This window comes from Mus caroli, chromosome 8, assembly GCF_900094665.2.
Source record: "Mus caroli chromosome 8, CAROLI_EIJ_v1.1, whole genome shotgun sequence".
NCBI lineage: Eukaryota > Metazoa > Chordata > Mammalia > Rodentia > Muridae > Mus > Mus caroli.
In genome coordinates, this window is record NC_034577.1 from 25,261,311 (window position 1) to 25,285,881 (window position 24,571).

At 44.2% G+C, this 24,571-nt stretch overlaps 2 protein-coding genes and 1 non-coding gene across 4 annotated transcripts; 1 reads left to right on the plus strand and 2 right to left on the minus strand.

The window, feature by feature from the left end:
• Positions 1–5,007: 5,007 nt before the first annotated feature.
• Positions 5,008–5,111, minus strand: LOC115031851. The gene has a single exon (XR_003837496.1). It is a non-coding gene; the product is annotated as a small nucleolar RNA U13 (small nucleolar RNA).
• Positions 5,112–5,460: 349 nt separating this feature from the next.
• Positions 5,461–16,549, plus strand: Tti2 (TELO2 interacting protein 2). 2 transcript variants are annotated; one of them, XM_021170523.2, is made up of 8 exons: positions 5,478–6,647; positions 8,650–8,836; positions 9,364–9,456; positions 10,717–10,904; positions 10,981–11,124; positions 13,369–13,531; positions 14,466–14,574; positions 15,759–16,549. In XM_021170523.2, the coding sequence occupies exons 1-8, from the start codon at positions 5,998–6,000 to the stop codon at positions 15,839–15,841; spliced, it is 1,617 nt and encodes a 538-aa protein (XP_021026182.1). In that variant the 5' UTR covers positions 5,478–5,997; the 3' UTR covers positions 15,842–16,549. The 2 variants fall into 2 exon arrangements, with proteins under 2 accessions (XP_021026181.1, XP_021026182.1); XM_021170522.1 differs by lacking the exon at positions 15,759–16,549 and having other exon boundaries at positions 5,461–6,647; positions 14,466–14,673.
• On the minus strand, positions 14,056–22,764 carry Mak16 (MAK16 homolog). Its single transcript, XM_021170524.1, has 10 exons — positions 22,665–22,764; positions 20,774–20,823; positions 20,587–20,696; positions 20,438–20,502; positions 20,126–20,277; positions 18,836–18,890; positions 17,162–17,236; positions 15,693–15,803; positions 15,345–15,410; positions 14,056–15,170 (listed from the first exon to the last, which is right to left on the minus strand). The coding sequence occupies exons 1-10, from the start codon at positions 22,677–22,679 to the stop codon at positions 14,982–14,984; spliced, it is 888 nt and encodes a 295-aa protein (XP_021026183.1). The 5' UTR covers positions 22,680–22,764; the 3' UTR covers positions 14,056–14,981.
• Positions 22,765–24,571: the final 1,807 nt, after the last annotated feature.

The following is a 24,571-nucleotide window of genomic DNA, read 5'->3' on the forward strand; positions in this document are numbered from 1 at the left end:
AGAAGGAGAAGAAGAAGAAGAAGAAGAAGAAGAAGAAGAAGAAGAAGAAGAAGAAGAAGAAGAAGAAGAAAAGAAAGACAATGCTGCAGCCCTGACAAAGCCTATGCATCCTGTTTCCCTGCCCAAGAAACACATTACAAGGCGATAGGAAGGAAGTGAAGGAAACATGGTCTGTGGATGCTTATACTGTATGCTCTCCACAGAATGCATGCTGGGAACTTGGTGCCAGTAACTCTCTCAGGTTGAAGTGTTGGCACAAGTGAAGGGTCCCTGCTGTCAGCCTATGTGAATTTCCTCTGATTTCCTAAAAAAGCAATTGCCACCATCATGATGCCCATGTCGGATGATGCCCACAGCAAAGCGAATGGATTATATATACTGTTGCACAGACAGTACAAAATGGGGGACCTAAAATTGGGGAGAGTGACAGATAACTCAGAGCAAGTGAGGCTGAGGGATTTATTCTACAGCCATTGTCTCGTCTCACAGTGTTTTGAAATCTGTGACAAACCAAGTTTGGGCCACGGAGACCTTAACAGCCAAAGCAGGAATAATTTTGTGCTTCAGTCCCCGTGGTTGTTATTCTCAGGAAAACAAAGAAACTAGGTTGTTCTTTTTTACTTTCTTTCATTTTTGTCTTTCCTTATGAAGATATTTTCATCTGGGTTCAGCATTCATTTTAGATTTTTATTTTTGGAGAATAGTTTGATGAGAGAATGCAGTCGAGCTTGGCCTTGAACTTCAGACCGTCATTCGCCAACTTCTCAAGTGTTGAGATGACAAATGTGTTCCACCGCAGCCCAAACTTGTTGTGTCAGTCCTCAGGAAGGCTGGGAAGTCTTGCTAAATGTTTAACAAGTGACTGTAGTCTTGTTCCCTGTTAAAGGAAATACCTAACATTTAACCCCTTTATCCAAGATGGCACTCATACATATTTTGGATAGATATGTATGTCATTGTCTTAGTCAGAGTTTCTATTCCTGCACAAACATCATGACCAAGAAGCACTTGGGGAGGAAAGGGTTTATTCAGCTTCCTCTTCCACATTGCTGTTCATCACCAAAGGAAGTCAGGACTGGAACTCAAGCAGGTCAGGAAGCAGGAGCTGATGCAGAAGCCATGGAGGGATGTTCTTTATTGGCTTGCTTCCCCTGGCTTGCTCAGCCTGCTCTCCTATAGAACTCAAGACTACCAGCCCAGGGATGGTCCCACCCACAAGGGGCCTTTCCCCCTTGATCACTAATTGAGAAAATGCCTTACAGCTGGATCTCATGGAGGCATTTCCNCAACTAAAGCTCCTTTCTCTGTGATAACTCCAGCTTGTGTCAAAGTTGACACAAAATTAGCCAGTATAGTCATATATATGACTTGTAAGATGTGAGATCATACTTTTCCTGGCTTGTTTGTCTCCATCTTCTGCTCAGTCCTCCTTCCCTTGCATTGACACTATTCACTCTTCCCTCTAGGTCCACCTGTGCTGTAAGTCTGGGTTGCAGCGTTGACCTGTGCATGAATCTGAACAAACCCAGCCCTGATATATTATTAAAGTGCTGTCTTATACACGAGGTCCCTTATTACCTTGGGCATTGTCCAAGCACTGTTTTGCAAGGTTACTCTATTTAGCACTACATCTCTGAAAAAAGAAAGGGTCGGAGAATGTTCCTCCGAGGAGCTTGATCTTGGGTTCTTGCTGTGTGAGCTGGAAGCTACTTATTTTCCTTGTGGTCCAGGCTCATATTGTTACCTATAACTACTTGATTCTCTTTCCACTGTTATGGGGGTTCCATCATGTTCCACACCTAAGAAGATGTCTCAATGGTCCATTACCACTTTTAAACTAAAATTTAATATACAAACCATTATATTCCATTCTATATTCACTAAATTTTTTGCAGGATTGGGCAATCACCATCACATCCCCAACGTTTTTAGCATCCTGAAAGAAAACTCCTTAATTATCAGCCATCCTCCGTTTCCCTCTCCCATCTCCTAGCAACCACTGGTCTATGTTGTGCCTTGATTGGTATGCATATTCTGGGTATTTCGAGTCAGTAGAATCATATAGCATGTGCCTTTGTCACTGGTTTATTTGTTTTGTCTTGAAGGTTCTTCCATTTTGTCATATGCATCAGAATGTCACTTATAGCTGACAGTGTAGTTCAGTATGTGCTCAGCATGGGTAAACTCAGCACAAAGTCAATTCCCAGCACCAAGCACTCTCATCAAACAGCACGGAAGAAACCAAGATCTTTCATTTATTATTATCTAAGTAAGCTCCCATCGTGTGTTTCTTTCACCCTTCCTTCACTGTGCTAGCTTTTGTTATCATAACAAGATATCTGGGTAGTTAACTGATGAAGAAAAGGGGTTTGTTCCACAGCTTCACAGCTTCTAGAACATTGGGCCTGTGGCCCATCATCCAAGGATTCCACAGCAGTGTGGTCACTTACGTCATAGGCTTGTTTGGATATAAACTCTAACCCCAAAGGCCCATATGTTAAAGGCTTAGACTCTACTTGTGGCACCACAACAACATGGTAGAAGCTTTACAAGTAAGGCCTAAAGTAAGTAAGTAAGGAGAAAGGATTTACATCAACAGAGGGCTGTGTTCAAAGGAGACACTAGAAATCTGGTCCTAGTCAAAGCCCCTGTTCCTCTCACTCTGCCCCCTCCCCGTGTGTCTGTCTGTCTGTCTGTCTGCCTGCCTGTCTGTCTGTCTGTCTTTGACTCTCTTTCTTCCCAGATGCAGCATTTTCTGGTTTTTTTTCCCCCCACTGTGATCTACTGTGTTACCACCAGCACAAAGACAGGGAACACCTGAGACCACAAGCCAAAATAATCTTTCCCTCGTTTTAGGAATAGTCTCAAGTATTTGTCTTCGTAATGCATGACTGGTAGGCAAATCATGCATAGCTCACAGTTTCGACTATCTCCCAACAGGCCCACCCCAGGGACCCCCTTTGATATGGTCATTAAGGTAATATAAGCTACAGATAGCATTGATCTCTTTTTCTGTGAACTGATCCCATGGCCTAAGAAAATTGTGGCTGCGAACATTCATGTTCAAGTTTTTGTACTGGTACAAGAATTTAGTCCTCTTGGCTATACATCAATGAAGACAATTGTTGAATCTGGTTCAGCTCTGTGTTGACCCCGTTTACTTCGCAGAGAAACTGTCAGACTGTCCTGCAGCAGCTACACCACCTCATGCGGGGCCACATGGGCATTACGTACCGTCTCCCCAAATCCTTGCCAAACGTTTTCAGTGCCACTCTAGGGGATGCGACTTGACAATTCATTCACTTATTCATTCTCTATTTATTTTGAGTCTCGTGTGGCCCCGACTAGCCTTGTACTTCTGACCCTGCTGCCTTGACCTCACCAGTGCTAGGTGTACAGGCACACACCCTATCCCCAGTCTCCTGTCCTGCTGGAGGTTCTAGTCCATTGCCTGTGCAAACACACTCCCAACTGAGACATATTACTGTTTAGCCCAGGCTAGCCTGGATCTTCCTGCTTTAGCCTCCTTCAAGTTGGTATTATAGTCATGCGCTACCACACCTGATTGATTTTCTCTTAAAAATAAGCATGTAAGGGTTTCACATGATTTCCGAGTTAAAGCGATAAAAGTACACACAGAGAGATCTTGCTTCCATTCCTTCATTCTGTTATTTCCTGGCACATAACTGTTTATACATTTGTTATTTACCTTCCATTTCTACTTTAATACACAAAGAAATGCATATATCTTGCTCTCTGTTTTTCCTTCTTTCTTACAAGAGAGCATCTATCTACCCTTCCTCCCCTCTGCCCCTCCCACCTATCTATATTCCCAGAGTTCCATGGTGTTACACAGAGACTGCTTTTTCTCCCTCATGGCAGCTGCACCAAGCTGCATTGTGTGGACGCAGCTCCATGTAACCGCATTGTGTGGGTGGTCAATTCAGCCTGTCCTCTGTGCGTGGACATGGGGCATTCAGGATACATTTGTTGCTTTGACTAAATTGTGCCAGGCACTAGAAGTAAAGGCATGGCTGGCTCGGGCTTTGGGAAACCCAGCGAGAGATCTCAACAATACAGAGCACTCCTCAAGTCTAAAAGGCGTCTGGATCCACTGGACACAAAGGGCACAAGCTACAGAAGAGAAACGTCCCACACAGTACAGACACAATAACCTCTTCTTGACTGGCCTCAAGCTGCTTTTGTTAAGGGAAGGTTTCTCTTGGAAGTGGTTAGCAGTGATTGATCAGAGTGCCACCAATTGGTCAGAGTGGGGAAAGCCAGAAGTAAGAGGTTCCGAGTTAGAATTCTAATCACCAGATTTTCTTGGAAAGAAGAAATGTAAATTAATGTTGGTGCTGTTGCATAACAATGGGAACTAACACCTCTTATGAACTTTATGCTGATCAGATATTGTTCCCGGCATTTATGTACATTAAAAATTGTCCCAACAGTCCTAAGAGATGGGGACCAGTATTATCTACATTTGTTTCCCCCAATACAGAAATTAAGACATAGAGATCTGAGCTGTTGCCGTTTGCAAGAGGTCACACAGAGAAGTGAAGGGGGGAAAAAAGCCACACAGGCATCACTGGTAGTGTAGTGGCAAATGGTGTAACACTAAGAAGAGCATGTCTTGGAGTGGAAGGATGGTTCAGTTAAGAGCATACCATGGCTAACAACCTCCAGAAATTCAAGTTCAGAGAACTGGACACCCTTTTCCGGCTTCTGCGGGGACCAGGAGGGCACCAGGTACAAAAATACACATGTGAACAAAGCATTTATACACAGTAGAGTAATAATTTAAAACAACTCTTAGAAAGAAGTGAATTTCTGTCACTTTCAGTTTCTCTTAGGAATGGAATGTACTTTAGGTATAGCCCCAGGTACCCTGGACCCTTTCCACTACCTAACCAATAATCCAACCTGCCTGAACCAAGAAGTAAACACACAGGACATATCTCATATCTACACAAGAACCAGAACTGGAGGACCCTCCTAAGTTCATATCAGACGGGTAATGTGCCCACGTCGTAACAAGGTTTATGGGCGGCACATGTCACGCAATAGCGTGAACACCCAATCATCACGCTTTATGAACCAGAAAGGATCAGCGGTAGTGCTAGCTTGCGAAGTATCGAGTAAGTCTCACCAGTTTTTCAGAGAGGGTGATTAATATGCTGCCGCTCTATTTAGCTTTTGCACACAAAATCGAGTACAATTACAAACTGTTACTAGGATTTTGCGAGAATTCTCTTGTTTCTAGCCTAGCAGATGAAATCAGGAACAAACTTAATGAGCGAACGCTGAATTATGCAAATATATCTTTCAGGGCTCCACCTTTTACCCCTTCCTTCTCTGACGGACTGTTTGTTGCTTTCTGGTCGCGAGTCGTAGAAAGAAGCGTTGCGGCTCCGCTGGCGGAAGTTAGTTTTGCTTTACGGCTACAATGCTCTCCAGGGCCGGAAGTTGCGGAATACAGCTACTGTACTGGAAGAGCGCTAGGTTTCGGGAGCCTTTTTGGTGTCATGGTTCAGTAGTTTGCCTTTAAAATTAACTTTTTTTTTCGTTTTTGAGTTTTCGGAAAGACAAATTTCGCCACGTGTTAGAGCTTGAGGCTCTCCTTTTTTGTTTTGTTTTGTTTTTTTTTTTTCGAGACAGGGTTTCTCTGTATAGCCATGGTTGTCCTGGAACTCACTTTGTAGACCAGGCTGGCCTCGAACTCAGAAATCTCCCTGCCTCTGCCTCCCGAAGCGTGCGCCACAGCTGCCCGGCTTGAGGCTCTCTTCTTACACCCACTTTACTGGGTGGATTGACACTCGATCCTTGTGTCAAGACAGTGAGACAGCTCGCCTTTTAGCTGTGCCTGGTTTTAGTTCTGCTCATTGGGGGACACCGAGCCCCGGACGACCGTCCCTCCGAGACTCCAGACACCATCCCCATTTGGTCTCTGTCCCTGCGCGGGGGGGAAGCCCAGCCCCTCGGGTGCGACTAGGAATGAAGCTGGACGGCGCCAAAGAGAAGTCGGAGGTCGGCTGCTCCCAGCCTGCAGAGGGCTCTCCCCCGGCCCTCGAACCAGCCTTCTCCAGGATTCTGCATCGTCTCAGCCGCCCAGAGTCATCAGGACAGGACAGCGTAAGAAATGTCGCTCTTAAAGACTTCGGCGCTTTAATAGAAGCCGCCGAAGGTGACAGATTCTTTGAGGGGAGTGGGAGTGGGGGATCCCTCCGGGGGATGCCCGAGATCCTGGGGCAGGTGGTGAGAGCCCTGGAGAAGTTCGCAGCACCCGAGGAGAAGGCAGATGGGGTCGAAGAGCATCCCGAAGTGCCCGAGAAGGCGACTGAAGTTGGCTCATTGTTTCTAAAGCTGTTGGGGAAGGTTGAAGCTGCCAAGAGTTCTCCCGACTGCCCAGCGTGGAAGACAGGCCTCCGTCACATGTCAGGACCCGTGTATATTTTTGCCATCACACACAGATTGAAGCAGCCATGGACCAGTCCAGCATCTCAGCATGTTGCTGGTGAGGTGCTGTCTTTATTGCTTAGAGTTACTGAATGCAGTTCTGTGGCAGGATTCCTATGCGGAGAAAATGAAGACGATCGAGGGAGATTTGCTGTGGTCTTGGGGCTTCTTAAGCCCCATTTGAATAAGTGAGTAATGCACTTTTCACTATTATCAGGCAGATAGGGGTGCTGAGATAATAGATTTCTTAAGGACCAGAACGATTGTGGCTTACTAGAGATGAGGAAATCAGATAGCAGCAAATTCAAGATTAGAACTGAAGTCTTCAAATTCCATTTTCTCCACCGAACGACTGCCTTGGGGAACTGGAAATTCTGACAATAGATATGGGAGATTCTGTCCCATTTATATGGAATCGAGTATCTTATGCTAAGTACCCATGGGTATTTGGAGAAGACCCAGTCTTTCAGCATGAATTTAAATACAGGGACTTCTAACTTGTTCATAATTATTGGATAAAGTGATTATAAGGAATAATAATTGGGATGAAACTGAAAACGATTTGTAGTAAGTGGGCTGAACTAGACTGCTATCAGTGTTTTGTTTTGTTTTTCAGCCAGGTCTTAATTTTATCTATTTATATTTTATTCACTTATTTTGAGATATGGTCTCACTGTGTACCCTTGGCTGGCCTGGAACTTTTACGTAGACCAGGCTGGCATGGAACTAACAGAGGTTTTTCTGCCTCTGATCTCTGTGGGTGTTACCACACCTGCCCAAGGCAGGTTGTTTTAAAAAAGGATTTTATTGGACTGGAGAGATGGTTCAGTGGTTAAGAGCACCAACCGCTCTTCCAGAGGTCCTAAGTTCAATTCCTAGCACCCACATGGTGGCTCACAACCATCTGTAATGGTATCTGATGCCCTCTTCTGGTGTGTCTGAAGACAACTACAGTTTATTCATATACATAAAATAAATAAATCTTTTTAAAAAAAAAAAAGAAAAGAACACTCCTTTAAAAAGAGGATTTTATTAATTTTAATTACATGTAGGTATGTGTCTGCATGAGATTGCAAGTGTTTGAAGAGGCCAGGGGTGTCTTATTCCCTGGAGCAAGACTTACATTGACAGCTACCTGACATGGTTGCTTGGATCTAACTATGGATCCTGTGGAGAAACAGCAAGTGCTCTTGACCACGGAGCCTTCTCTCTGGTCCCTTCAGGCAGCGTTTCCTGTAGCCAAGGATGTTGGCCCTGAATCTCTGATCCTGCTTCCGGGTGCTGGGCTTACAGGCAAGTGTCTCACCATGCCTGGTGCGTGCAACTGCTGCGGATTGAGCCCAGGGTTTTGTGCATGTTAGACAAGCACCTTACCAACTGAGCTAGATCCCCAGTCCTCTGGCTACAGAATGATGAGGTGAAATAAACCTAGAGTTAAAAGGCTTTTAAACTAGTCCCTCTTTCTTTTTCTTACTAAGACATGATTATAGGCTGGCTTTGTATTTCCTATGTAATCCATGTTGGCCTTGACTGGGAGAGATCCTCTTGCTTCAGCTTCCTCAAATACACATACTTCAGATTACAGGGGTGCAACACTGGGTCCAGTTAGTTTTCTTTGTATTGCTGTGAGTAGGACCAGGTCAGATAGCATCCGTGAATCTTGTTTTATTATTTGTAATTAACGGGATATACCTGTTATACAACGGGGTTTTAAGGAGGTTGAGTCAGATGTGCAGTTCCTTTTATAAGCTCTAAGTTGTCACTCGTGCTCTGAGTTCTCTATTCCTTTGACACTGAAGTGGTGACATGCCTCTGCTCATCTCTCTCTCTCCCTTCTCAGCACATTTCACATCAGCCACAACACGACTGCTGCTGATCGCACAGGTCTTTTACATAGCTGTAGTTATGCATGGCTGCTATTCATTGGATAAGCCTATATTACCCCACGTTTGGGCAACTGTCAAGTGTATATAATATAAGATATGTAAATTATTTTATTTCATATCATAAAATGCATTTGAAAAAACCAAGAGTTGTATCGGAGATACACAAATACGGATACATGTATATGTATAAAATCCGTTAAAGACAAGAGGAGGAAGAGAAGAAGAAAATCTTGCTAAGCTTCAACTGATTATTTTTGCTAATGCTGTGCCATTCACTTAGTGTGGTTTTCATGTGTCTTTTCAGGGAAACCTGGAAGAAGAATCCTGCTGTCAAACATGTTTTCTCGTGGACTCTCCAACAAGTCACTCAGCCCTGGCTGAATCAGCATCTAGAAAAGACACTTCCTCCGTCTTTGCTCATCTCAGATGACTATCAGACGGAGAATAAAATCCTGGGTGTCCAGTGCCTCCATCACATTGTGGTTAATGTGGTAAGCTCCTCAGCTCGGGCCTGCACTGACGGACAGCCGACTCACCCATGGCTGCTCTTCATTTCTGATCTGTTTTTGCTTTATCCTTTTGTCTTTATAAGTAGCTTTTTTTTCATGTTAAGTCATATAATTCACTTATTTATAGTTTTTCTCCAAATATATTTTTTTTTTCTCTCTGAACCTAGTAGAAATAATATTGTGCTGGTAATATAAATAAAAGGGTAATCATAGAAGTAAAAAGATCATGCTTAATTATGAAAAAAATGTGAAAAGATAAAAAAGCAAAATCACCTATAGAAATTAGCCTGTAACTTTCAAGTACAAAAATAATCAGAACTCAAGAGTTTATAGCAAAATGTAGAAAATGCTACTGAAGGAGACTCTTCTGAAATATGGAACTTTTAAAATCCTCGCAGAAGTCGAGAGTGGCTTTACTGAGTCTCTGTGTACTCAGATCTAATTAACAACGATGTTAAAGATTTTGCCCCTTTGGGAAACTTGTAACGGCCTAACTTGTGTGTTTGCAGCCAGCTGCGGACTTGCTGCAGTACAACAGAGCCCAGGTTCTGTACCACGCCCTCTTCAATCACCTGTACATGCCTGAGCACCACCTCATTCAGGTATGGGAAGATTTGCTCCTGACTGTCTGGGCTCTGGCCTGAGTACGGGTGCTATTATGTAAGCAGGAACAGTTTAGAGCTGTTTCCCCTTGGAAAGTTAGGGCGACTGAGAGCTGCCGCCTGACTGAAGGACCTGACATCTGAATGTCAGGCAGACATCCACCTCCCTGAGCAGCCAGAGCAGCCCGGGTTTTGTCTGCATGCATGTAAGCTACATGCCGCTTGGGGGTAGGTATGTTTATATTAAATGTTCGTCCTCTGGGTTGCTCCATATGAACACAAGTATTTGAAATCCCTTGTATGTAAATATCTAGTATGTGTCTATGGTAGGTCCCAAGAATAAGTAACTCAGAAAGTGTTTCTGGCTTGAAACTCCTTGGAAGACATTAATGTAAATATATGACTGTGCACACATCTCTCTGTGTATGTACAACACACCAAAGCTGTATTACAAGGGCTGTAGTGTGTGACCAGCAGTAGCAGTCAACTAGTGAGGTTGGAAGTGACTTTAGGGAGCAGTGGGAGTTGCAGGAGATATGTTTATGAGGGGTAAAAGGGACTTTGTTAGGAGGGGGAAACAGTGAAGACTACTGAAAGTTTTCCTTTGTGCTGGGATTGAATCCCAGCCGTCACATGTAAGGCGCGTGCACACTGAGCCTCTTCTACCCGTTGGTTTTGGGTTTTGTGACAGGGTCTGATCCTAGCCCAGGGTGCTCTGGAGCTTTCAGTGATCCTGGCCACTAGGTGCTGGGATGGCAGATGCACAACACCCTATCCAGCAGGCCCCCCTTTTTGCTTTTTGTGCTTAGTATCTTTAATATTTTGGGCACTGAGAATCTACTTATTCTCAGAAATTTTATTAACATGTTGGAGAAAGGAGATTTTTTAAATTCTGAAGCACCTAGAAAAGCCTGAGACCCCCAGAGTGCTCAGAGGGAATGTTTGGACGCCATAAGGAGTCAGGACCATCTTAGGTTCTGTGGAGCAGTGTCATGCAGAGAGCCCATAACTGCCATGTGTCACTGTCTACAGGACTCTAGACCTAGATCCCATTCTTTCATCTCATAGATGACTAAAGAACAGTTCTGGAGAAGAAGTTTGAAAATTTGTAGTACTTTGGATCGTGAACATTAGTTATCTTTTAGAATTCTGTGATGTGCCCTGGGGACAGTACATTAATGAAGATCTTAGCAAAATCAGGGATTTTGTGACTGCAAATAATTAGTGAACTATGGTTTTTTTTCATTCTTTTTCTTGCAGGCTGTGCTCCTGTGCCTCTTAGACTTATTCCCTGTCCTAGAGAAGGCTCTGCACTGGAAGGGAGATACAGTTCGAGTCACCACACACTGTCATGAAGTGCTACAGCTGATCCTCACCCACATGGAGCCAGAGCACCGCCTCCTCCTACGGAGGACCTATGCCAGACACCTGCCAGCTTTCGTGAAGAGGTGAGTGCTTGGGCCTCTGCTCTGGCATATACCCCACATTCAACTTCTCAGCATGGCGCTTTCTCTTTATTTGTAGGTTGGGGATCCTAACTGTCCGGCACTTGAAGAGGCTGGAACAAGTTATCCTTGGTTATCTGGAGGTTTATGATGAACCAGAAGATGAAACTAGGTTGAAGATACTGGAAACCCTGAAACTTGTCATGCAGTATGCTTGGCCCAGGTATAGCATCCAAGCTGACAGATGTGCTAAAAGGGCATGCATGCTTTAGCTTATTTTCTCTTCAGAACTTACCCAGATAAAACTATTCAGGACGTGTAATGCATCTGAATCCTTTTCACTCTCTTCGTTTCTAGAATACACGGCTACTTCAGATGTTTACATCTGAGCCTTTTTCATCACTAGTAGTTCTACGTTCTATCACAATTAAATCACTTCTCTTTCTTAGAAGTTCCAAGGCTGGGTGGGCATTGTGTCACAACCCTTTAATTCCAACACTCAGGAGGCAGATTGAGATCAGCTTTATCTACATAGCAAGGTTCAGGCCATCCAGGGCTAACATAGACCCTGTCTCAAGAAAAAGATTATATATATATATATATATATATGTATATGTGTGTATATGTGTGTGTGTGTGTGTGTGTGTGTACGTGTGTGGTGGAGTAGAAAGAAAATCACAAAATAACAAATTTATGGTCATGGAAATTGGAAAACAGTTCAGATTTCCTTTTGCTATGGTAAGATATTATGATGAACACAATTTACAGAAGTTCGAGTCCATGACCATCCTGGCAGCAGACAGGCAGGTATGGCTGTGGGGCAGAAGCTGAGAGCTCACATCCTGAGACACAAAGAATGAAGGAACAGAGAACTGGGAATGAAAGTTAAGACCTTAATGCTCATCCCTATTGTCACACCTCCTAAACTTTTCCAAACATCTTCGCCACCTGAGGATCAGGTACTCAGGTAATATGAGTCTATGGGGTCCATTCTTGTTCAACATGCTACACAGATGGGCTGTCTTCCCAGAGTGTAGTTATAATTTCTATCCAAATACTAAAGGAGCATTAGGGCCGATGCTTTGGTTATGTGGGAGAGCACTTGCCTAGTATAGACAGCAGGTTTGATCCTTATCACTGCTCCTCCCTAGAAAGGCAACCTAGAAGTGCTTCAATAAGCATGTTTGTGTTCATCTCAAGAGGTCTTCAGGACAGCCATTCAACATTTGTCAGGGCAGTGATTAGATGCGAACTTAGGATCTGCTTGTTTAGAAGACATGTGGCTCGAAGCTGTCAGGAGTAAACTAGAACCTCAACTGTCTAGTCACCTAACAGCTCTCTTGCACAAAATGGAAATGTTAGCCATTTCTTCACCTGTTATCTTTGTCCCCCACTCAAGTACAGGAGGATAGACAACACATCTATTATGTATCCCTGAAGCACTCAGTACCTCTCATTAGGTACTGAGTATTCAGAGAATAAATAGATGTGTAAGTGAAACTGAATGAAGCTAATTTTATATTGGGCCTTCACAGGATAAAGACATCTAAGGAAGGAAGTAGAGGGAGGATAAGGCCGAGCATAGGAAGTGGTAAATGCAGCCGACTGTATGAATGGCTAGAGAAATACAAGCCATAGGGAAACAACTGAACAGTTTGAGAGGAAGGATGGCAATGTTTTTGCTAGTCAGTTCTAGGCAGAAATATGGCTTGTTTATATTTTCCCACAGTACATGTTATTTTCCACCTTTCACTAAAGTTTAGTTTATAAAATTTATCAAGTTAAAGGCTATGACCTAATGGCTTGATAAGTTCAGTCGGAATGTCATGGAATGAATACTGTGTCCATTTCATCAAAAGGATTAACACTTAGAATATGCTAGACTTAAAAGCAGGCAAGGCGCCTGAGGTAATACTGACTTGGTCATCCTGATTTCTCTTTTAAGGCAAGGTTTGCTCTGTAGGAAAGCTCAAGTTCTAGATCCTCCTGTCTGTGTGCTGCCACACGCTGGAATTATGAGCACATATCACTACCTGCAGACGCTTTAAATCCAGGCTTAAAGTTCTAGGACTGCCAGCTGTTTCCTTACCTCTGATTTGAAAAAGGGTGTGTGTGTGGGGAGGCTTGAACAGGAGAGATCCTGACTCTTCATTCTCAGCTCATGCTGGGGAATCAAGCTTTGGCAGGAAACAGGTTTTCTGTTTTTTGTTAATAGGGTCTCACTGTAGCCCTGGTTGCTCTGAAACTGGCAGAGACTGACCTGTTTCTTTAACATCCCAATGTGTGCATACAGGCAGAGTGCTGTAGAAATAACAGGAACTTTGGGGCTAATGATCTGCAGTCTGTTTAGTCTTGTTTTCAGCAATGAGATAGCAAACATTTGACTTCAGTTTTCCCACGCCTGGACCAAGTCTCCTAAGTTTAACATTCCAGTTTGGAATATGAAGTCTTTTCTTCCCAATTCTAGAATTTCCTGCAGAGTTGTGGTCTTACTGAAGGCTCTCCTGAAACTGGTGTGTGATATATCAAGGGACACGATCCCCACAACTGAGGCCGCTAAGAGTACAATGCTCCAGGAAGCCACAGACTGCCTGATTCTCCTGGACCACTGTTCCCAGGGGCAGGTGAAGGTAAGGCATGCATCTGCAGCTGTGTCAGTTGGTCCTAGGTAATGCCAGCGGCTGGTTGTAATTCACACCTTGTATGCCCAACTAGGTTGGCCATGAGCTTAGAGGGTGTTAGGTCTTACCCCAGTGCTCTTAAGTTCTGGTGCGAAGGCTGAGCTCTTTTAATGCTATTTAACCATTTGGAGCAAAAAGAGGATCAAAACGAACAAGCAAAAGCTACAAAGACTTTATAAAATTCAGTTTTGAGACTGACAGGACCCCTATTTTGTTCGCAGGCTTGGCTGGCTCGCCTGCCTGGTAAGCCCTAGGATCTGCTTGCTTAGCCCTCCCTCCCTCCCTCCCTCCCTCCCTCCCTCCCTCCGAGATTAGCAGTGCATGCTTCTCACTGAGGACTCAAGCTTTAACCATGGGATTGAACTCGGCTCCTCATGTTCATCCCACTGAGCGAGCTCCCATTTTCCATATGCTTAACTAGTAGGAAATGCTTCCTAGGGTTCATATTCCACAAAATTCTCAAGACCAGTTTGTGGTGTCTATGTGTATTTATATGAAAATCAAAGACTAATTTCTCATTTTTACCACAATTAGAAGTCTCCAGTTTAAAGGAACATGAAAAGAAATCCATACCCCAAAATATGTAGAGCTAGAGCGTGGCTTGCTGTTTTTCAGTTTGTTTGGCCATGGCACGGCAGCCCTTGCGTTGGTCTGTTTTCCAGCCAAAGGTCCACTGAGGTTGTTTTGACTAGAATGAAGGAGGTTCTTCCGGGCCAGCCCACTACTTACAAGCATGGGACAGTTTTCAGTTAACACCTGTTCTGATGGAGGCACCCTCCCCTAGGGCCATGCAGTCTCTATCTTTTGAGTATGTGACAAAAGAATAAAGGCTGTGGGGAAACAGGCTTTACAGAAATCAATGCCCGTTGCTCTCATGTTTCAGGGTCTTCTGGCTAAACTTGCAGTATCCTGTGAAGACAACACAGTGGTGAGCTGCATCANGAAGGTACAGCAGGGCTCTGCACATTCTCCTGGCGATGACACTGAAGATGGCTAACCAGCAGGAAAGGCTGCTCTCCTTATCCCAGATCACACGGATGGAGTTATGGGGGTAAAAATCCATTTTTGTATTAAAATATTATAAGTTGAAATTTTTATCTCTTCCATTTGTCCACATAAGAAAAGCTGAGTAAGAAAAAAATTGCAATCCTGACATTTCTAAGTAATTTAGAAATATTTACAGGCAGTGCCATTCCAGCTCCAGGAATTCATCTGTTAGGAGCTGATGAATTCCTGGGCTCAAGCTGTTGCAGCATGTGTTATAAAAATACGCCTCTCAACTCAAGGCTCTTCATACTCACTCCAGATTCCGGCTCCACTGAAGTGACATAAATATTAACAATATAAATACTTTAGGAAACAGAACACACAAGAGCACAGCTGCCAGTGTGAAGGGAACTCATGTGGCTTTGACTTTGGCCATGGGCTCTGTTTCCTGTTCATACTCTATTTCCACATAGGCCCGTTTTTTCCGCAAAGGTCCTTTCAAGGGTGCTTTGCCTTTGTGCTTAGCCTTATGAGCCTCTTCTTCATTGGAGGATTCATCATCCTGGTCTTCCTCACTGTCAGTATTCAGTTTATCCATATCCTAATATGTAGAAACAGAGTCAGACCAGGGAAAGTACAAGTCTTCTCCTACACCCCTCACTGCGCAGCTGGTTCAGAACCATGCGTTTGTTCCTTTGCTCCTGTGTTCAGATTCAACCCCCCCAGCCCCCCTTCCTTGCTATGGCCACAAGCCATTCTTAGTCCCAGAGCTCACCTCAAAGTCACTCAGGTCACTCTCCTCCACCTCCTCATCTTCTACAAACTCTCTTTTCCCCACATCCTAGAAGGAAACAGTCACTGGGTTAGGAATAACGGTACTGAAGATCAAGTCTTAACATCTAGGTTTACCTCGTTCCATAAAGTGAGTCAGTCTGCACACACAGCCACCAAAACCTATTACTCTCAAGGTTAACACATACAAATTAAAAGGAAAAATCAGGGACGCATGTAAAAGTCAACACAGAATCATCACGAGATACAAAGGTGATAGAAATAATGTCGCCTCTGAATTACATGAGGTCTGCAGGTCACTACGTTTCAAAACAAGACAAACCATATTCACCTCTTCTTCGTCTTCATCTTCTTCTTCTTCTTCTTCAGAGTCACTTTCTGCTTCCTGTTTCTCTAGGGCCTTGTCGAAGGCATGGATGGGGAAGTTGTAGATGTCGCCATACTGAAGAACAAACACAGACCACCTTTAACTATGCCTGAGTATCACACCTTTCCAAGTTCCTCTGCTCAACAACCAGGGGCCAAGTAAGAGAACAGTAATGCAGTATATTTCTATAGTTTTCCAGCCTAGCTACAGAATGCTTTTGTCATTAATAATCTAAGCTGAGAAGCAATAGTGACATTTTTTAAAAAGAGACTTTTTATTTTAATGACCCTTAAAAGATTAGAGAACTACACAGAAGCAAAAGCTCTAGGCATTGAGGCTGGGGCGAAGCTCAACACATTTAAATTCTCAGGTCCAACACCAACATCATTCACACCGGACATGGTGACAGACACTTATTCACCCTCATCTTTTGCTACATCTTTTGAATCTAAGGCCAGTGTGGGATATCATTAGCTATGGACTCAAAACAACAAGATACACTCTAGGGAGTGGGGAAGGTGCCCAAATGAGTGGGGTGCTGAATGACTATATACCAAGGGCCCCAGAGCCCCAGACTCCAATAGCAAAGCCTCCTCCCCAGGGATGGCAAAGCCACCCTTGGTCTCAGTGCAAACGATGACAAGATGTGGAGAAAATGTGCCATAGTTCAGCCTCTCCCATGAAGTATTCCCACTAGAGATACTACTGAGACTAGTTAAACCTGTCTCCTCAACCTAGTAGTATCCATAAACCTGCATCCCTGGAGCTGGCGAGATGGCTCAGTGGTTAAGAGTGCCAACTGCTCTTCCAAAGGTCCTGAGTTCAAATCCCAGCAACCACATGGTGGCTCACAACCATCCGTAACAAAATCTAATGCCCTCTTCTGGAGTGTCTGAAGACAGCTACAGTGTACTTACATATAATAAATAAATAAATCTTTAAAAAACAAAACAAAAAAAAAACCCTGCATCCTTATTTATCTATAATAAGCCATTCCCTTGTTCGGCTGTATGAAATAACCTGTCTCCCTGAGAGTCAGCTCTGTATAATAAAATGCTGCCAAACATCCAAGAGACTCAGCTTTGTCTTCCCAGTCCATCTCAGCACAGCTTTCTGCCTGTGTTTTCATCCCCTTGCTGCCCCAAGTCAGGTCTATGCCTGGAGGCTGTGCATGGGCAGGGGAAAACAAAACGAAACCCAGAAGACCAAAACCTATGACTGTTAGGATGCTTTTATACACAACTTGGAAACATCAACTAGAGATAGCAGCCAAGAGGAAAGTCTCATCAGGAAGATAGGCCTACACAGACTTGCTTTACTCTGTGGACAAACTGGGGTGCAAAGGCTATCTGGGATATTTGAAAAAGTACTGCACTTTTCGTATTTCCTAGCAGGTAAGGAAACACTTGTCACAACACTACTAGGTTTCTCACCGTATCTTGTTTCAGTCTCTCCAGCAATTCCTTCTCAATAGCATTGTCCAGCTGGGCAGCTATTAATGCTTTTTCCTGTAAGAAAAGACCGTTACTCCATCAGGACTCACTTTCCAGCCTGTACACATACAGTCCTCTATGTTTAATAACGGTATGACGTGATTGTATACTAGCAAGGCTTTTGCTTTTCTAGCCAGATACACTTCTTTCTCTCTCAAAGCCTCTTGGGAGCTTTTCAATTAGAAGTTCCCTTCTATAATTTGCATAAATGTATCAAGTAAATAAAATGAAAATAATTCTTATGACTTTAGCAACAGCACTCTGAATTTCTAACAAACCCTTGATAGATGTATTATACATACTGGCTTATATCCATTTGAGAATGTCACATAGGCCAAGGTAGATGGCTCAGTGGGTGAAATTCCTGGTTCACCAATGTGAGGATCTGAGTCTGAGCAATCAGAACACATGTGGAAAACCAGGCGTGATGGCATGCACCTGTAATGGGGCCAATAGCAAGAGAGGAGGCATAGGGAGGTGGAGCCCTAGGAGCTTGTGGAAAAGATCCTGGCCCACAGAGTTCAAGCCAGGAAAGATCTCTCAAACAGAACGTAAGGAACCTGAGGACTGTCACCCAACTTCCACATGCATGCTATGCCATGCATGTATGCAGTGCAAACACACTAAGTAAGAAATACATTAGGTGGATAAAAAAGAAGTTCAGAAAGTACTTAATAATGAGCCCTCTGAATTCACACAGAAAAAGTATATTTATTCTGAAACATCTGCAAGAATGTTTGAGAGTAAGGAAATATGGAAACTTACTAGCTGGTCTTGAATAAAAATGGGTGCATGATTAGCAAAGAGTAAAAAACTGACAATGACTGCAGTCTGCAGTCATAAGCTGTGTGTGGTGATACACACCTGTAATCCCAGGCCAGTTTAGGTCACAGAGCAAGAAGCTGTCTTGGACACCGATGAAATAGTACATTTGAGACAGAAAGTTTCATGTGATGAGTGAGAATAAAAGTACAACTATTCCGGAGGAAGGTGTTCCTCAGAAGGACAGAACAGAGCGGCAAACGCTGAGAAGGACTGCAGATGGACCTGTTGGGAAGAGCCAACTCCCAAGTGTAGGTCCATTGAAGCCCAGCTCAACTCAACTGTCACTATCTGTGAGATGGCCTGACTATGCTCTGGGCAAAGCTGGAAGAGCAGGCCTTCTCCATGCACATTACCATCACCATCCTTAGGAACCAAGCCACCCAGGTTACTTGAGAGCAGCTTAATCTGAGATCAACATGTATCCAGTTTTCTGTTTTGTTAAAAACAAAAGCAATCTCACAATCGAACGCTTTGATTTTCTAAATAATATAACCAAAATAGCCATAAGGCTAAAGATATTGTCTAAACGCTGCAAAAGGTAATGTAAGTATAAGACAGAAAGTGTCAAAGTCTAAATTATGGAACGTTTTGACCTGAAGACCTTTAGATAGAGCTGTCCATACTCTTTTTATTATACTCAAACACCTTAGAGTACCTATTTTCAGCCTTCAGTTAAAATCTTAAAAATCTGGAGAAACAAAGAGGCCAACTGCCCCATTAGTGACACGTTATTATGAATCACATGCAAAAAACAACTTTCTTACATAATATAGAAACACAGCTTATTACCTCTCTTCGTTTTTCCCTTCGTTCAACCTTCTTACTCAAAGGAACAAGCTTCCTCCTAGCAGAAACCAAACACAGTATTAGAAAACTCAGGTTCAGTTTAAAGATAAAAGAATTAGAATTGATTTTTTGCTGCTTAGATCCATATAGTATGTAAGATCCTAGATATTCAGACGCTAGTACAGCTCAGTGACTGAACACGTGCCTGGCACATGCACACGTTTGTTTCTACAGCCTAGGTAGCAGCTCACACCAGTAATTCACCATGGGGGGTGAGGCAGAGGGATCTCTGAGTTGAAAGCTACAGAGTAAGTTCCAGGCCAGATTGACTACAAGCTGAAATGTTGTCTTAACCCTGTACCAAGTCAGGTATTTTGACATGTATTTCTTTTAAGGCTTATTTATTTTATGTAGGGCATCAGAACCCAGTTACAGGTGGTTGTGAGCCATCATCTGTGGCGGTTGCTGGGAACTGAACTCAGAACCTCAGGAAGAACAGTTAGTGATCTTAACGACAACAGTCCCCTTGACATGTATTTAATGTGGTCATTTCTGTTTACTTTAGGTTCACTATAGTAACATCAATGCTTCAATGAACAAAGAAAAATGAATTTTCTGAAAAAGATTCACATGATCTTTAATATGCTCTGCTAGTCTCAATAAAAAAGCCTTCATCTTTACACTCCTTTTTTTATTGTCTTTTTTTGAGACAGGGTTTCTCTGTGTAGCCCTGGCTGTCCTGGAACTCACTCTGTAGACCAGGCTGATCTTGAACTCAGAAATCTGCCTGCCTCTGCCTCCTGAGTGCTGGGATTAAAGGCGTGCACCACCACGCCCAGCTCCCTGTTAATCACATTTTAAATAATTTTAGCTTTTCTCAGGGAATCACACAGAATTTCCAGGCAGCCAGGGTTATCACATATTCTGTTTTAAAATCCTGCAGGACCACTGGACACACCTTTAATCCAAAGTTTTTCTTGGCATATCATCAAAGCTTCACCATAGCTGAATTTAGGAGGAAAACATTGTTTGTGACATGGTCCACAGATAGTAATAGACAGGGCAGTGTTGGCGCATACCTTTAATCCCAGCGCTTGGGAGGTAGAGGCAGGTGGATTTCTGAGTTCAAGGCCAGCCTGGTCTACAGAGTGAGTTCCAGGACAGCCAGGGATATACAGAGAAACCCCGTCTCAAAAAATTAAAAAAACAAACACCCCCCCCCCAAATCAAAAACAACAAAAAACCCAAAACAACAACACAAAAAAAAACAAAAACAAACAAGTTGGTCCTTACTGTCGCTTCAGTGTAAGTTTTCTGATTCGAATCAGGTACTGGGTTATCTTGGTAAACCTCTGCTTACATTTGTGTCTGATAAAGCGGGGCCAATAGATCAGATTTTCATCTATTTGTTCCAGTGCTTTTTCATAGTTTTTACTAAGCCGGACCTGTGGAACAGAAAGGGAAACCTGAGGAGGAAGGGCAAATCAAGTTAGGCCTTCACTGTCAGCCCAGCATCGATGAGGGTGGCTTTCAGGTGCAGAGACGGCCTATGTGGCAATTTTGCTTTTGCCCAATGGTCACTACAGTTTTCTCACTGAGTCTTACCCGTTCCCAGAGACGCCTGGGGAAAGCTGCTCGCTCTATAACCTTCATGTACAGGTAGCACTGCCCTGAAGAGAAGTTAGACAGCTTTATTATTATTCTTTACAGAGGCTAGGGACATCCGTTTATAAATTGTCGTGTAGCTCCCGTACCTTTCTCTTCTTTAATGGTAGCATACTGACTATTTGCCAGGGGACAGGATGACCGATTGCACAGACCAGTCAGACTGTATTCATTTCTGCAAAAGCCCTGAGTCTTGGTTCTAGGATGCAAGGAAAGAAATGTTTACAATCAAGCGGGTGGCAGAACACATTTTAGTCTAGGCTGCAATCTACTCACCTTATTTTGAAAGAACAAAATTGCTTGTTTCCTAGTGTATTCCAGATTACCTGCAAGACAGAAAAAAAGCCCTTTTGCTCTGGCCCCAAAGATGCTGTTTAATATAAAAAGAGGCCGTGCTCTCTGGCCTGCAGCTGGTGCTCCATGGCTCAATCCTTGCCCTCACTGTAGGCTCCAGCACCACCACCACCACCAAAACACAAACATACAAGATGATGAGGACCACGTCAGAGCACACTGCTGGGTGCCGCAGTGAGGAAAGGGTCTTTAGGGAATGAAAAGAAAGAGCTATCTTTTAATAGGCCTCACTCGTTCCCTAACATGAATACATATATTCTTGTAAACAACAACAGAATCCCAAGAAAAACCTAAATGCAGATATGATGATCATACCCTATTACTCAGCAACAGAAGTTCATTTATAGTTAGTAACTACTCCCCCCAAATTATTTTCAATACATACATACATACATACATTCTAGCATCTGTAGTATGCCCTTATGTATAGTGTCAACAAAATGAGCCCTATCACATTTACATTGTAACTGTTTTCACATGTGTTCATTATCCATTGTCCAAGTCTGCACAGCACTAGATACTTAGATATACACACCATCATCACCACAACCTTATTATCTTCTACCATGTCTCCCTAATGTGCATCCCAGAACCTGGTGAGGTGCAAAATATATAAACGGTGCATCAAGTTGCAATCACTAAAGCCACATATGGGTGTGTGTATGTGTGAGCATAAAGATCTCTAGATAGACGGCACTGAAGAACCGAGAAGGACCCTAGAGCAGTTAAAGGGGGGAAGAACGAAGGGCCAAAGAATAAAACACACATTGGGGGTTTAACAGGGGTAAGGGGCGTAGGAAACGAGAGAAGTGGAGTGGGTGTATCATTCAGCTTTGTGGTCAGACCTCTTATACATCATTTGGTCACACCTCTTTCCTGGGCACCGGATTTGTCTGTGCGCCCAGCTGCCCACTTAGCATCTCTAAAAGGATCCCGATGGTAAACATACCCCAGTGCAACTCTCAATTTCACGCTCTTCTAAAAAAAAAATACAACAGTTCTCCCTAGTTCCCACTAAAAAAGACCTGAAACCATTTCCTTCAAGGTTCTACCTGACCTTGTCTGGGCAAGCCTATCAAATCCAGCCTCCCCCTCATCCTCTGGATTCCTGTAGTAAGTCCTTCCCTATCTCCCATCTTTGTACCTTTACTATTCCTACGGCTCTTCAGTGGCTGCCTCAGTCCCAATTCTGGGGTCTTTAGCCCAATGTGACTGGTCTACCGCTCTTTCTCCATTACTCCTCTTTCATAGTACCGTTATTCTCTATCCCCAGAGTGCTCATGAGAGCAGAGGTTTGTTTGTTTGTTTTTTTAATGTCTGTTGCCCGACTGTTAACAACCAACCATCACACTGAACCTACACCAGTTGGATACTGGCTATGTACTTAGAACTCTGTAAATAGACAAACGAGGTCTTACTTCCGAAACTACGCCTCGGGCAGGCTGCAGAGCAAGATAAAAAGCCCAACATTGGAGAGGTAGCGCTCATGGAGTTCCCTAAGCACGGATTTTAAACATCGCATCTCTCCCGCCTTGCCACCCCGAGACAACTGCCGTTCAGATGGCAGCTGGCACAAGGGGCTTCACTGCCAAGCACCAGGGACTAAGGAAGCCGACCTGGCGGGCTGGGGCTGGGGTGGCCTGGCCTTTTACACGCGCACGGGAAGCCACTATCGGAAACCGGGGCTCTGCAAGTCTCGCCATCCGAGAGAACCGGAGACAAACGGGCCGTCTGAGCGTGCGGGACTAAATCCTAAATGAGCGAAATGCTGCGCTAAACCCAGGGGTGCCAGGGCGAGAGAAGGGAAACTCACGTCGTCCGACTGCATCGTGCCGGCGGCTCAGCTCGCCGCGTTAGCAAGGACCGGGGAAGCAGCCACGCTTCTTCCGCGGAGCCACTTCCGGAGAGCCACTAACCTATCGCGAGAACGTCTCAGTGTCCCAGAAGCCCGTGACGTCCCCGGGCGCAGTGAGCATGCGCGCTTCCGCGCCAACGCACGCTTGGATCCCGGCGTGCTCGCCTCCGGCATCCCTTGCCCTAGGGGCGCAGATACCGTCTTGTCCTGCTTGCTGTGTTTCTGCGCGAGCTCCAAACCTCTAAAAAGCGGGGCTTCTTTGACCTCTCTAACCCAAGGCGCACCCCCCGAGTCCCTTGTTCACGCGCGGGGCTTTAATGTTAATTACCGTCCCATTTCTGGCCGTGGCCGCGTGCCTGGAAAGCCTGAAGCCATCAGCTCCTTTACCAACCCGCGGGAACTTCTAGCAGCCATCTCAGTTCTCACTTTGAAACACACACGGCAGTGTCGTTATGGGGAAACAACAACAACAGATAACAAACGAAAAAAACCTGTATGCATGTGACCCCAAAACGGACAGATTCTACTGTCGCTGCCTTGCTCCTTCTGTAAGGATCAAACTCCGGTTACCAGGCTCACACTCCTTCCTGAGCCATTATCCAGGCCTGAGAAAGTGCTTTTAAAAGGTCAGCAGGAGTGATAATAAAATGAGGGTTGCTTCCCCAGTTCTCCCTTCTGAAAGCCAATAAGTAGTTCAAGTGATTTTGAAGAAATTGCCATGTGCCAAATACAGTCCCGGAGTCTAGAGACAGAGCAATGAAGAGGAACAATATTCTACACCCTCAAGGTCCTTACTTAGTAATGGGATTCAGAGACTTGTACTATAAACTGTATAATATAATGTTTAAGTACTGCTAAGTGCTGTAAAAGCCATGAGGCAGCTGTGAACACTCAGCTAGTGGGGAGGTTGGTTCGGGAGCTTGAGACCAACTTGAGTTTTACAGGGAGGTCATAGCCGGATGCTGGCGATGGTGATATCGATGAGGATAACGCAAAGTAAGTTAGTGGAGACAGGCTCTTTTAGAAAGGATTATATGTAGCAGAGGATGGCTTAGTCGGTCATCAATGGGAGGAGAGGCCCTAGATCCTGTGAAGGTTCTATGCCCCAGTCAGTATAAGGGAATGCCTGGACCAGGAATGGGAGTGGGTGGGCTGGGGAGTAGGGGGAGGGGGGGGAGGATAGGGGATTTTCGGAGGGGAAACTAGGAAAGGGAATAACATTTGAAATGTAAATAAAGAAAATATCTTTAAAAAAAAATAAAGAAGAAAGGTTTATTGGGAGAATGCCGTAGAAGTAAGTGATAACTGGGTAGAGAATCACGATGAGGTAATGCAGTAAGTTGTGGCATCAGGTGTGTGTGTGTGTGTGTGTGCCTTTTAAAGAAAGATAATGGAGAGCCCTACAGTTAAGGAGATAGTTGGAGTAAAAACAGACAAAGGAAAAGTGTGGGCTAGAGAACGTAGAGCAAGAGGAAAGATCAGTAGGAAATTAAACCAGGAGGAACCCAGACCCAAAGTATATGCAGCCTTACAGTACAGCAAAGTATATGACTTTTGTGGTAAACATCTGGGGTCTGCAAGCTAGATTGAATCTCTGATGAAACAGTAACAGTATGGCAGCGTGGTATTGCTCTCCTCACAGCTGTCAAACTGAGTGTGGGTGCAGCCAACAGTGTGGTTGGCCTTGTGTGTGGTTGTGGGGAACCCAGTGCCTTAATCATGCTAGGCAAGGTTGTATCATTGAGTGACACCTGTCACCCCGCATTGAGCTATATCTGGCAGTCTATTTGTTTTTTGAGAAAGAGTGTCACTGTAACAGTCTGGCATGCAACTCATTGTATAGCAGCCCAGGCTGGCCTCACACC